Source organism: Buceros rhinoceros, unplaced genomic scaffold, assembly GCF_000710305.1.
Source record: "Buceros rhinoceros silvestris isolate BGI_N320 unplaced genomic scaffold, ASM71030v1 scaffold27880, whole genome shotgun sequence".
Taxonomy (NCBI): Eukaryota; Metazoa; Chordata; class Aves; order Bucerotiformes; family Bucerotidae; genus Buceros; species Buceros rhinoceros.
Window position 1 is genome coordinate 3730 of NW_010389443.1, and position 14350 is coordinate 18079.

General features: G+C 47.4%; 1 protein-coding gene across 1 annotated transcript in view; it reads left to right on the plus strand.

The window, feature by feature from the left end:
* The first annotated feature begins 2696 nt into the window (after positions 1–2696).
* SPRED2 (sprouty-related, EVH1 domain containing 2) overlaps positions 2697–14350 on the plus strand; it is a 25580-nt gene continuing 13926 nt past the window's right edge. Inside the window, exons 1-3 of the mRNA XM_010134342.1 lie at positions 2697–2867; positions 4164–4332; positions 6622–6686. Coding sequence (XP_010132644.1) covers positions 2724–2867; positions 4164–4332; positions 6622–6686 — 378 coding nt within the window. The 5' untranslated portion in view covers positions 2697–2723. The remainder of the gene's footprint in view (positions 2868–4163; positions 4333–6621; positions 6687–14350) is intronic.

Genomic DNA, 14350 nt, shown 5'->3' on the forward strand with positions numbered 1-14350 from the left:
CTTAACCACCTTCTTTCGCTTTTTCTTTCGTTTTCCTAAGCCCCTTGGCATCAGTTGCATGTTGGGTAACATGGGACTGGGGACGGGTCTCTCCAGGGAGTGCGGCATCACCGGTGAATTTTGATGGCGCAGGAAGGCTTGCCAAGGGGTTACGTTAACAGAGACAGAGCTCTGCTTCCCTTGCCAAAGGTGAACCCTTCTGCCAGACAAGGTCCTTCTCTAATTGGGGAGCAGAGGTCTTCTTGCCGTGGCAGGGGGGTGGAAACTAGGTTTTCTCTCTCGATATATTTAAAGATCTCATCGTTGAGATGAGAGAAATGTAGTTTACGTGGTGTTCTCTTGGCACGTGGGTGACATCAGTGGCTTTGGTGGCAGAGGTTGTAACAGCTGTAGGTCACAGCATCGGTGCGGACGTGAAGTTGAAAACCATATGGCTCTGTGCCCCACCAGATTGTGATTATAATGGGCAGGGATAGTAGTCAGGGGGCCTAAATTTAGTGTGTAGGCATCCACCAGTGTTCAGACGTAATTACAAGCCTAGAGAAGTTACCGAGAGGTGATGGAAACAGGCAGTTAATTGGTAGAACTCACGGAGTACTGAGTAGCTGCTGCTTTCCTAATGTGCCTGTAAGTGGATTATTCCTAGAGCGAAGTAACTGAAAACAAGGTTACTTCTGGGACAGCCAGAGGCTCCAGCTGCTGCCGTGAAAGCGAGTGGTAAATCCCGCAGGAAGCGGTAGTGCCAGTGGCAATTTGCAAGTGTGGAAGGAGCAGCAGCAGTTTGCGTGGACAACTTCTGCGGGAGGAGGGGCGGAAGGAAGGGAAGGCTCTGCTGAGCAGCTGTGACTGCAGAAGAGAGCTTGAGATTTAATGGGAGTTCCTCAGAAGTGAGAGGAGTTAAAAGTCAGTCCAGGAGGGATCCTCGGGGAGCAGGAGAACTGTATAGAAACATACTTCTTTTTTCTTTATCTGTTAATAGCTAATCCCCTATAGACTGTGTGGTGGCAAAGGTACAGAGAAGAAAACAAAAAATTCTTTTGGATGGAAGCAGCTCAGTTTTTGCACAGTAAGACAGGTTTTCATTAGAAAATAAAAAGGTAACTGCATCTGTTTAGAGACATATGTGCCCTGTTTCTGTATCAGGATGTTGCGTTAAGGACTCGAGAGCAAAAATATTCTTTAAAATGTTGTTTCTCGGTTCTGTGAATGCCTTGTGTGTGTCAGCTGTGGTACGGGCTGAGCATCTGAGCATGCTGAAAAGCTTTTTGTCAGCCAGTGCAAAGTCCTCAGAGCAGTTGGGGGTGAACTGTTAGTGGCTGTGTACTGCCTTCATCGTGAGGTCCAGTGAGAAAGTTGGTGTATCCATAAAATAAAGCCGGTGAAGGGAAAATCGTAGCTACCCTCTCTTGCAGTTTTGGATAGGAAGGTCCGTTCCTTTGCGGTGTTGTACAGCATGCTGGGGAAATGTCTGGACACAGAGCTTTCCTCCAGGAGGGGTTTCCTTCCTTAGAGGCTGATACCTGTCGTTTTGAAAAGCCGCCTCTGGGACCTCTCTAGGGTTGAGCTTCACCCTCCTGGTGAGCTCGCCTGGCAGCCTGGAGGTGGACAATTCCCAGGCAATTTTCTCTGCACATCCTTTTTTCTTAGCTGTTGTTGATGTTCCCAGTTTTGCCCAGCTTTGAATGCCTTGCCACACCTTCGTGGGCGCCGGTAGGTGTCTCAGCAGTTTGGCAGCCAGTAGCGCTGTGGTCCTGCATGGCTGACATCTAACCGTGCTGTGGTGACCTCCCTGTGGGGGCATCACAGCCATCAGTGCTGTTCCTGAGCAGTCACTGGGTTAATCGATGTCTAACACGTGATGCGTTGCACCAAGCTGGGACTCGGTGGCAGTGAGAGGACAGAAAAGCTAATTTGGGTATTCCCCAGCAGCTCTGGGATGGGGACAACTGTTTTAGCTGGCAGTCTGTTGCATGTCCCATGCAAGGTGCACAGCTTTTGCTTATGTCCTGTAGTGTCCTTCCTACTCCCACGTGACCACCTCACCACTGATGTCCCCAGCAGATGCTGGAGCAGATGCTTTGTGGAAAGGGTTTGGGAGGAGACCTGGGGGAGTGGAGCTTCCTCAGGTGGGAGCTCTTTTGTCCCCTGGATTATCCCTAAATCTCAGGTGCTTCCAAAACAGCTTCTTGTGAGGTTTTAACGCCGCCATTGAAAGCCCCTTGAAATGCTGGTGGAGCTGTTTTAGGGACGTGGCATTGTCCTGCTGACCTGAGCTGAGATGGTTCCCATCTCCTTTTGTCTGAGGTACCAGCTGAAGCCACACTTGTGGGGTTTTCTTTCCCGTAAGGCTTGCCGTAAGCACTTGGGGTGCTGCCTGGCTCACCCTGCTCTCTTGATCCCTGTCCCCAACTGCATAAGGCAGAGAGTGTCCAGGACGGTGGGATGTTTGATCTGAAAGTTGCTATCTGGAAACCCAGTGGGTTCATTCCTTCCTGTTTGATGAGTCTCTTTCCTGTGGTGGCTCAAGTGGTCAAGGCCATCCATCACAGAGGTGGACTTCCATCGCGGGCAGAAGCTCTGGGTGGGGGCCAGACCAGTGCTGTCTAAATACCACCCTCAAGAAAAAAAGCTCGGATGGGACTGTGTGATGCTCACAAAAGGTTTTGTTTTTGTTTTGTTGCCCTTGCAGTGACAGCTATATTGTGCGAGTCAAAGCTGTGGTTATGACCCGAGATGACTCCAGTGGGGGATGGTTGCCGCAAGAAGGAGGTGGTCTCAGTAGAGTTGGTGTCTGCAAGGTCACGTACCCGGAGGGCAATGGAAGAAGTGGATTTCTAATCCATGGTGAAAGGCAGAAAGACAAACTGGTAATAGACCCTAATTCAACTTTTGTCTGTTCTTCTAATGAGAATTATCCCAAATCTATTGCTGTTGTCGTCATGTGCGAGTTTTTCGAAAACACAAAAACCAGGCGAGTGCAAATAGTGCAAGATGGACAAAACAAACCCACCCTCGTGGAGAATCGCCCTCTTTGCGATCCAGGTTGGCACGCTGCCACCTGGAAGAGCAGGTAAATCTTTGACATCCGTATGCAAAGCCCCCATCTGATGACTGCAAAAGGGCCTGTGGTTTTTTTAAGCCCTAGCAGGGGTGAGAAGTGAATTGAAGTGTAAAGAACCTGTGAAGCCAGTCACATTGCACTGAGTAATGCAGTGCAAGCCTTTAAAACGGCCATGAATTATTTATGCTGCGTGCCGTTCGAGGTTTGAGTGAGCAGAGTGAGAATGTGAAGACAAGTTGTCTCTTATGAATTGACGCATTCGGTTCCTCCTGGTAGCTGTTTGTCTAGAAGGGAGCTCTCTTCTTTCCCTGCACAAACCGAGTTAATAAAGCCTTTTCCCCATTTTCAGGGTCCGGTTTAGATGTTATAGCTTGTTGTCTCGATTCTGTGTGTTTGATTCCTCTAAAATTTGCTCCTGTGAGGCCATGGGCTAACTTAAAAATAATGCTCCCTGCACAGGCTCTGCAAACTCAGTGTTTGGGGAGAAAAAAAGGGCATTATTTGAGTCAGAAATTGTCTTGCTTTCAAAACGACTGGCGTTTTAAAGCTGTTTCAGATGTGCCATTTTGCTTAGGCTGCTTTTTTTGACACTATTTGGGAGCCATGCTTAAGGTTTTGGGGGACGGAATAAGACTAACAAGCCATTGCTGTTCTCCCTGAGCATCACCCTGGAGATGCTTTTTGCACAGCAGAGCTCGAGATGAGTGCCTGGCTGGGGCTGAGGGAGTTAAAAATGATGAGGGGAGTCTTACAGCACCTCCTAAAGCTGCTGCTGCTGCTGGTGGATAAAATTTCTGCTGAGCAGAGCTATTGAGGGAAGAGAAGTATTCCCTCCACCTGAGCCCTCGCTAGCTGTAACCTGTGCCACATTGGGTCTGGGGCCAAAATAGGCTCCTGGGATAGGGAGCAAGAGGTGAATGAGTGCTGGTGATGAGAACAATTACTGTGTGATGTTCATTACTCATTGCTTGGTGGGGAAGGATGTGCCCCTACATGAGGCTTCAATTGACTTGCTTTTGGGTCCGGACTGAGGTGGTGCCAGCTGTGTCCTTGGAGTGGGAAAAGTGACTTTGCTCCTCTCTTGGGGCTCGTGCCCTCCCAGGTGGTGCTGGAGTGCTTTGTGAAGAAGGACCTGGTGTACACGAAGGCAAACCCCACCTTCCACCACTGGAAAGTTGACAACAGAAAGTTCGGGCTCACTTTTCAAAGCCCTGCTGACGCTCGAGCCTTCGACAGAGGAGTGAGGAAAGCCATCGAGGACCTCATTGAAGGTACCACAGCACGCATCGGGGGCCACTTCAACTCTTGAAAGAGTGGGAAAGGGGGCTGGAGTCACGGAGCTGGCAAGAGGCATCGATGGGTTATCAGTTCCTGGGCTTGGATGTCTCTTGTGTGTGAGTCCAAGCGTAGTGAGGTGCTTACCCTGTGCAGAGCAAGCCCCAGCTTGCTTTTAAGAACTGAGGTTTCTTATGTCTTTTGGAGAGAAGAGATTTCAGGCCAAGTATTTTCCAGTCCTGTCTGCCCTGATCTGACGAGACTTCGCCCCGTTAATTACCGTCCAGTCTGTTGTTACTGCTTTTTTGACAGGACCAGGACAGTAAGCTTGGATTTTGTGCTAGCGATGGCAACTCAGACAGCCCAGGCTCTTCTTTGTACGCAACCGAATCTCGTCTTGCTGACTCTTTGTTAAATCATAGTACAAATTCCTGCCTGGCATTGAATAAAAAAATTGGGATTTTTTGGGTTTTTGCAGTAATTAGTTTTGTCTGCGTCCCTTTAGTTGAACGGGAGTTCTGGAAGACTCTGTTGTGTTTTGGGTTGTGGGGGTGTTTTTTTTAATTCTGTAAAACACATGTTTGAATTGCCCGTGCTTTGATGTTGTCATAAATTTTTTGTTTTCACATTTCATTGCAATCAGGCAATCGTAATACGGCTGGAATTTAGTAGTACTTTATTTTAATGAAATTTGATTCTGTTTGTTTGTTCTAACCGTGCCACGTTATGGAGGGACTTAGTGGTCCAAAGCTTCTCTCCTCACCCAGCGTGACCAGGAAAAACTATCCAGCTGTATAGATGATGGTATCTTTTGAGGCTACTAGCACAAATACGTGTCCAGATATGTATTCTTTTTGAGAACAGTAGCTCCATAAGACAGCTTAACGTTCTGGTTGCCCTGTCCTTGCTTTACTGGGAGAGAATTAATCCCCCAAGGCTCTTTTCCTGGTAAACACCTCCTCGGTTAGTGGAAGGATCTTCTCAGCTAGTTACTCATTTGCTTCTTCCCGAGCCATTAATGTGAAGAAGTTATAAGCCGTCCACTTTCTTCCTCTTGCTTGCTAAAACTGGGAAGCATTTTGAGTCGTAAAGGTGATGTTTTATGTAGGCAGCACGGGATGGTGCAAAGTTTCAAGGAGATCATAACTCAGCTGCATTGAGTAGTAGTTTGGAGATGCCAGTACGTGGCAACTCCCGTTCTGCTCCTTCTGATCCATTTTACAGTGGAGCTGTTTAAAATCAAGTTCTGCTGTATCTCAGATACTTCAAAATCAGCAAATCTATATTTATCCCATTAACAGTGCAGCCTGATCCTCCTGAATGTGTTCCTCCTTAACTTCCAAATAAGGCTTTCTGAATGAAAACAGTAACCGGCTCATGCACAGGCAGCGTGGATTTCAGCTAGCGGTCGTTCTCAGTTCGCACAGTTGCTCAAATTGAGCAGGTAATATTAAGCGCAACAAACTATGTGCGTTCACAACCTTACTTCGTGAAATCACAGATTCATTGCTAGTATTTAACCCCTGGTTTGCTCCCTGTAGCATCAGAAGTGTAGAAGTTTTTGTGCCCTTCAGCGATGCAGCTGCTGACCAGGTTCTTGAGCGGCTCTGGAGGAGGACACCCACGCCCTGGGGAGAAGGGCTGGAGGAAGGATTTTTTAATATGGTTTCCCTCTTTTCCAGACAATTGCCGTATGATTAATGAGAACTGCACTCAGGTGCTTTTGTCTATGGATTTACACACTTCAGCAACTTTCAAATACTTAGTGTACGTGGGGCAAGGTGGTTCTCTTGAGAAATAGCTGATAACAGGGAAGACCTTTACAGTATATAACAACTTCCAGAATTAGAAGAAAAAAACCCAGTCTAACTCTTCGTTGTTACAGTGAGGTTTATTTTATTTATTTATTTATTAAATAAAAAGTCATTTTCCCCCCAGATTTAGTGAATACATGGAGAATAACTTGTGTGTGGGTTCCTGACAGCTCAAGATCTAGTCTCAAGATCAGAAATTAAAGTCTTCTGTGAGTGGAAGTGGTAACTGCTGGTTTTGACGTAGTTAATTCACACTGGCTGCCGTGCAGTTGCATGTCAAGGAACACTTTCAGATTTTACCTTTCCAACCCAGCTACCAGTAGATAGGTCATTCTTCCTTAATTTAAGTTGCCATTACACATCTACAACATACAAACTTGTGAGGATCCAAACGTTTACCAGCCTAATAAAAAAAAAAAGTTGCATGGAAACGTCACATGTTCGTGTGTTTAAAAAGCTGTTGTTTTCTAGGGTCTACAACTTCCTCGTCAACACTTCACAACGAGGCTGAGGTCGGCGATGATGATGTCTTCACTGTAAGTACATGTCATTCTCCTTGTAAGAACAAGGTCATTCTTCATGGTCAAGTTGGGAGGGGTTTTTCTTTCTGATGCCTCGGGGTTGGCCTCTGGCCGTCATTGTGTTTGGCCAGTGGGTGTTGTTTTGTTTGACGAAAGTGTATCCTTTCCAGAAGGTAAAGCCTTGGCTTTCCGTTGGCCTCCCTCTGCCACATGAAAAGCATGGCAGAGCAGATGTTGTCAGGGCTGGAAGTGAGGGATTAATAACTCTCAAATTTCTGGTGGCTTGCTCTGAGTAGTGCACACATCTCAAAGTACCTCTCTGTCCTTACGAAGCTTCCCACAATCTGGAGTGGTTGGCTGCTACTCAAGGAAATGAGATTATGAATTGCAGTTGTTAACGAAAAACAACTTTAAAGGTATTTTGCCTAAAATGTGCATAAAATGTAGAAAGTTCAAACAAGTGTTTTTCAGCTGGACGAAGGCACGGTGATGTGCCATCTACCAGCTCTACTGTCTGACCAGCAGTGACTTGAGTGCGAGTTGCTCGTATTTTGTTTGTGGTAACACCTGAAGTGTGTTTTGGAGCTTTTCTAGTACAGAGGAAGCTACTGTCCCTGCTACACTTGCACAGTTTAAAAGAGTTAAAAAAACCCCAGACCTTCTGTTGGACAAAATTGTAATCTGGTCGTGGATATTCGGGGGCTGGAAACAGGACGCTCCCGAGCCGTCCTTTCTCTGTTAGGTTTAGCTGCTCAGCTCCGGTCACGAGCCTCCACACACAGGCGTACGTGCATTAGCTGTGTTAGAAACACCCTCCTGGTCCCGTGGCACAGGTGGGGACGGGACGGCAGGAGGGTAGGAGGTGGGAAGTCCACAGCACAGCAGCAGCAAACTCACGGAAAGTCGGGGTTTGGGATGCTGCCCCACATCTTTAGCAGGAGGGAGGGAGAACTGAGGACAGGCATCAGGGTGTTTGCAAACGGGCACTGGGAAGTACCCGAGTCCCAAATGTCTTTTTGAGGGCGATAGGTCGCCATGTTTGGACCAGGGCAAGTTCCCTGCTGCATTTTGACTAGAGTCTCTTGATGGCTGGCATGTTTTCTGCATCTGTCCTTTTGTCATGGCTTGGGAGACAAACAACAGCAGGCAGGGTTAAAAGGTGACTTCCTGCACTCTGCAGCAAAACTATCATTAGCAGCTGCTTCCCAACTACCTGCCAGAAGTGATTTATGGGCACTGGGATGGGATGGACGGCGGGGAGGCACTGCTGGAGCCAGAGTGGTTTACTGCCCTGTGCTGTTCTGCCCCCAGATTGGCCGGGTGAGCCGTGCTCTGCTGGGGACGGTGGTCGCGCTGGACGTGCATGCGGCTCGTCTGTGCTCGTCAGAACGGGGATGACTGTTGACATGTGCCGTGGGTGGGTGTGTGCCAGCTCTTGCTGGGTTGAACGTGGAAATGCACAGCATTAAAGCGGTGAAAAGTAGCCTGTGGAAATAGGAAAGGATGTTTTTTCTAAAATCCAACTGGCTGACATTTAGGGACCTGGGAGTGCTCCTGAATTTCTCCACAAGCTCAGTCTTGTGGTTGAGTGTTGATTTTTAAACTTGTAGGGTGCTTTTTACAGGGAGGAAGAAGTTGTTGCCTTTAAGTAGGTGTTGCTTTACTTTGGGAAAATTGGATGAATGATGCTCCAGCTGCATCAAAATCACTCAAACTCTTGCATTCAAAGTGAAGAGCCAAAACTGAGAGATACTATTTTTCTCCCCCCAACCTGACCTGGGGGAGGTGACAGATAACCCCCTGCTGTGCAAATATTTATGGGTGGGATGCTCAGCAGAGGAGGAACAAGCTACGTGATAGCACTAGGAAGGAGAGAAACCTCAGCTGCTGTTGGCACCTTGCTGGGATCCAGGGGGACATTCACACCTAGAGCTGTGCCGTGCCTGGCAGCTCTCTGTGTGTTGTGTCATCTCTGGAGTGTGAGAGGGACTTCATCGATGGTGGCGGATCGCATGGTGTTATTGCTCAAGATGTTGTATCAGGGGGCACGAGTTGTCGTACTCTAAAAATAAAGATTATGGGGCATCTTTTTTTCCACAGTATTTCTTCTTTGCTTTCCTGGGGTGAAGTCTTTCTGCGGTCCTTAAGCTTTTTTCTAAGCTCTTAACTTCCCATTTCTCTGGTGGGTGCTGGTGGAGCGTGAAGTCTACATAACCCATAAGGGACTGAAGCATGGAGGGAGGGGGTTTAGACTACAAGAAATTGATAGGGCTGCGATATGTTTTATCCTTCTGTTTCATTCTTTATTTGCTCATCTTTGACTTGGGTATCACAGTCCATTTGGTCATCCTTGCACACGAAACTTCTTTACAACTTTCCTGTAAACTCATCCCCAGCCACAGCAGTGGATTTTTTGGGTTTGGGTTCTTTCTGCTGTGTTTTAAAGAGAAAGTACGTTTGTTCTCTTTTATTTCCTAAGGTAGTTATTAGAATCTTCACAGTCCTCCCCCTCTCCCACACGTGCATGAATAAACTTAACGGCGTGCGGCAGAATTTTCAAAAGCATCTGCATGATTGAGTCATTTAATCAGTCATTTACCTGTCTCTGAAAATCCCCGCCGTCGCTGCTATGCTGCTGCCTCAAAGATGTGGCCCGGGGCCTCTCCTTGAGGATTTTCAATCTCTTTGACCACAGTGGTCCAGAACTTCACATTTTTCACTGCTTTGCACACAGCCGCCTCAACTTTATCTTGCACATCAGCACTGGTGTTTGCACCAATGGAGCGGTACCAGCTTCGAAAAACAGCCCCCCTCATGACAGATAAGCGCTGACCCGGATACGGCTCTTGCGTGTCGATTGACAGAGGGCTTTTGTATGGTCCCTGATCCCGTTAGCTTCGCTGCTGCTCTGAGAGATGGTGACTTTGTGCATATTTTTGTGCGTGCAACTCGTATATCATCTGGTTTGTTTATTTGTCAGCCAGCACACCCTTCCGGGCATGCAGCGAGTTATCTGTGTGGGGAAGAGGCTTACCCCAGCGGTGGAGCTCTCCCTCAGGCTGTGATCTTGTGTGGCTCAGTGGAGGATCATCTTCTCGTACCAGAAGGTGGGGGGGTTGTTGTTTTCAAGGGGGTGAGTTACCTGCAGCTGTGGATACGTGAGCATTGGCCTGGGAGGCGTTGCTGGTGTCAGTAGCCTCATCTCCTCCCATCGCTGTGACTTGCAGTGCCAAGATCAAAGCTTGGGCAGCAGCACCTTGCCCCATCCCTACAGCGTGTCCTCCCCACCCACCGTTCTGAAGTATGGGCTCTATCTTTAAAAATAGGACTTTGCTGTGTATATTTTCCCTGTGGATTAGACCTACAGCAACTAGACAGAGAGACGAAGCTCTGCTCTGGAATTCGTACCTAGCAGGGCAGAGAGCAAAAGCATATAGAAATGTCACTGATTTGAGGGGAATATGCTTATTTTTAAAGTGAAAATCTCCATTTAGAAGTTTTAACAATATGTGGTTGTGTTTCTTTAATTCCAGATCCTCAGTAGAAGCCCATAAATGTTTTCCATATGTTCGCAAATAAATTTCTCCTGTCTTGTACGTTATAAATCGTCCTCTCAAGAGATGCAATCCGAGTAAGACTAGCCATCCGTTCTGTCTCCGCTGGGGGAAACGCTGTCTTTGCAACGGTCTGAGATTGTTCTGTTTGTCTTCAGCCAGCCAGCCTGCATCTCCAGCCTTCTTGAATTAACAGTAATTTCAGAAACAGCGTTTAATAAGGACTGAATGTGTTCTGTAGTTCTCAGCCGCAGAATTTTCCATATAATTGAGTTCTTGTGCAAATTTTTTTCCTTAATCTACATTTTTACTTTCAATTACGGATAATAATCCCACATGAGCGTGAAGTGAAAAATGTGAATTGAGTCCAAGGAAAGAAAGGTCAATGTCTTCCAGAGTCTGCGGAGTGCCTGGAACAGTCTCTTTTAGCAACCCATCTGGAAAAGCAGAGGTGTTCGTTTCGAAACCTTTTGACCAGTTCAGCTGAAATGCCACTCGTGCCGCCTTCGGATAAACCCGCCACCTTGTGCCTGCTTTAGTGCTAGAGAAAAGACTCCCGCTGGCAGAAGGAGCAATAGCTCCTGTGTCAGTTCTGGTCTGTGAGCCTAAAAATGGTTGCAGTCCCCTTCTGTGAGGACGAAAACAGCAAAACCAGCCTTACGAGGCTGGTGTGCGTGTTACAATCAGAGCTGCTCCGCTGAATCAATAATATTTTTTTTTAAATCCTCAGTTTTGTTTTAAATGAGACTTGCAGAGTTCTGCAGGTGGAGCAGGCATGGTCTGGAGGTGCATGGCTGAGCTACAGGGTTGCCTTTCAAGACACCTGGACTTGATCCATTGTTTCTCTTGCAGACTCGTGGCTAAAAGCCTGTGTGCCTCAGTTTCTCCCACTACAAATCAGGGAAGATCCTCTCCTGCTTCACTGAGGTGATGCAGTCGGATCTTGCTGCCACCACTTGTCCGTGCAGGGTCCTGGTGCTGGGAGTCACACCAGGCTTCCAGCGGAAGTCCTCAGGCTCAGGTTGTCGCCACAGAGCCGTGTTAGGAGCACTGCTGCGCCTTTTTCTCACCATGACCGTGTGCTCCTGGGCTCGGGGATTTTCCAGGTAGGAGTTTGTCAGGTGGCTTGGGCGCTGCTGGAGACAGACACCATGACCCGATTGCCACCGCAGCAGTGCACGCTCCGGCCGATGTTAACTTTTCCGTCCTCCTTGCATCTCTTCTGGTTTCCTAATTAAAAAAAAATGAACAGTTTTCTCCCTGCTGCCTTTCCATGAAACCTTTTCCCTACTTTCATCTCCCATGTGGGCCTCAAGCGTGTTGCAGCCTCACTGTTAAAATTTGTAAGATTTATGTTAGTTAGATAAATGCTAAATCTTATTTTTCTTGCTGGCTTGGTCGTTTCACATGCAGATGGTTCTTTGAAAGAGTGACTGCAGCTCTTTTTCTTTAAAGTAGACAGGTAGAAACCCAGTCCAGTTCCTTTGGAATACATCTGTGAGTTCTGCGTGATGCTGGCGCATCCCTCACCCTACTCCTCCATGGAAAACAATGCTGCTGACCGTAGAGAAGCACCGAGTTGCAAGATTTATTTCTTTCACCAGTTGCATTCAGGGATTAAGGAACAGCAAGAACCTGCCATTCCCTTTTTCTTAAGGCTGAGATAAAATAACAGAAAGGAAAAATGCCTTTTGGAGGACCAGAGCTCTGTACCAGGGTGGCGGGGAGCAGTGCTTGGGTCGTCACTGTGAACAGATCCACCTTGTTTGCTTGAAGGCTGAGCAAAGTGATGAGGGGATGGTTGCAGTGACAGGACAGATGGCCTCACCTGTGTTATTCTTCCTGCTCGGCAGCCAGCTGTGCTGTGCCTGTAGGGCCAAAGGGTTCACTGCTGCTAGCCACATCCTCCGACGTCTGGATTTTGGGCTTGCCTTGTAAACCACAGCTATTCTAATTCAGATCTGAAAAGGAAAGAAAAAAGGTTCTTGCCAAGAAGAGAGAAATTCACACACAGAAACCAGCAAGCTCAAATTCTCAAAAAGAAAAAACACCCAAAACCCCCCCAAAAAACCCCAAACCACAAAAAACCGCCCCCCCCCAGCCTTTCCTGTCTTTGAGCAATGAACTAGACTGAGATTTATTCCTTTTTTACGTACATAGTTGGGTCTCTCAAGTTATATGCAGTGCTCTGCGCATCCGCATTCTGCACTTGAACAGTCAGTGCAGCAGCAACATAGCGATCGCTCATCATGTCTGAGCACGGCTTTCGCTCTTCGCACTTCAGCCCTGCGAAATCTGCCTGGATTTGTTCCGGCAGACTGACTGCCGAGGAGGTCCTGCAGTCTGAAGTCATTGGTTTATCTGTAGTGTGGGGTTTTTTTCTTCCTCTCATTAACACCAGGGTGTATCAGCTTCTCAATGGAATTCTTCCTGCTTTTATGCCCCCGGGGTCAGGAGGCAGGAGGGGTGCCGCTGAAGTAGTGGAAAGGCCCTGAATATCCAGCTATTTTAAGCTTCTTTTTTATTCCTTTTTTTCCCTGCCTTTCCTCAGGTTAACTTTGCCCATAACGAATTTGTGTCACTCAATGGGAATGGAGAGCGATGCTCAAAGGTACTTTTTTTAGCAGGGAAAGTCAAACGGAACATTTTCCTCGGGCTGTCGGGGGTTTTTACATAGTGTTGTGTTTCTCTCTGTCCTTCAGCACCTCCAGTTTCTTTTACGTGATGCTGGAAATTAACCCTTTCATTTTCTTACTTCTTCTACTGATACAGGCAAGCTACACTCACCAATAATTTAATACAACTGTCACTGAGACGGAGGTATTGCCGCTGTCATCTGGGATGGCAGCTGCTCCTTCCTTTAAGTCCTTCAAAACCGTAGGGACAGTTACTCTGTGCCTCAGCGTGTGGATTGTCCTTGCTCACTCACAGCCTGTCCTCTGGCCAGAAGGAAATACGAAAATTGCCGTGGTGTGGAGGTACACAGAATGTAAAGTCTGTTTATTCCTGTGTGTATAACAGATCCGTGAGATCTAAGTGAACCGAAGAGCTAAGGGGAACTGAGAGAGAGAACCCTGGCGAGATCTGAAGTGTTATTTGCTCCCTTTAAAAGAAAGTGGGGGAAGCAGAGGTCTTGCACAATTTATGGATTGCTTTACTGTACTTATCGTAGTATTCTTTTGCTTTCGGGTCAATCTCAGGTGGGCAAAGCAGGCTTTTCTAGCTAGAGATGAGGAAAGTGCAGTATAACCCAACTCCCAAATGCACTGAACTTCAGTTGCTTTGGCACTATTTCAGTCTGAGCCTTTAAAACCTTTCCCCACCCCCACCCCCACCCCTTCTTGCAATCAAACTGTGTCGGTCTGGTTGTTTTACCACACATGATCTTCAAGCTCCTGAGCCCCTGGGAAGGACGGGATCACCCAGCCTGTACTGCAGCGCTTCCCGAGGGTCCTGCAGCCGCCACCACGCTGGTGGGAACGTGGCTGGAAATCCCATCGGTCACGGATGCCTGTGTGCGCTTGGTGGAGGAGGCAGAAAAGTGTTTGCTGTTTCAAAACCAGAATCAGAAGAAAGGATGTGATTTTATTTTTTACATTAGGAGCCCAAATATGGGAAGCAGTCCTTTCCTGCAAATATCAGCCTCCTGAGGGCTTTGGGATGTCTGTGTGAAGACGAGGCGAGGAGCATCTCTTGTTCAATAACAAATTATTAAGCAGAAAATATCTGCATTGCTACCAGATAGTCCAGGCCTTGCTGTCGTGTAGCTTTTATGTGGCTAATTATAGCAGTGACTTGGATGGGTTGAGCTCTTTGCTGAGGGTAAGCAATTTCTCTTGTCACAATTCTTCCACTCAAGACCATTTTTGTAGTGTGTTTTCTGGCTCCGTACCATTCCCACATACAAACACAGTTGGTCCTGCGCTGGGATTGGGATTACATCCTGCAGGAAACTGAAATTTGAGCTTCTGCTGCGGTGGAAGTTTTTTTATAGCCCTATCTTGCCAGAACCTGTAAGTGTTGTAATTTGTGCACCAGTTAAGTACTGAGCTTTGTTCCGCTTGCCCCAGCCCTTCAAAGGATATTCAGGTTTTTTGGTTTCTTTCTGTTTTTAACTCTGGTTTT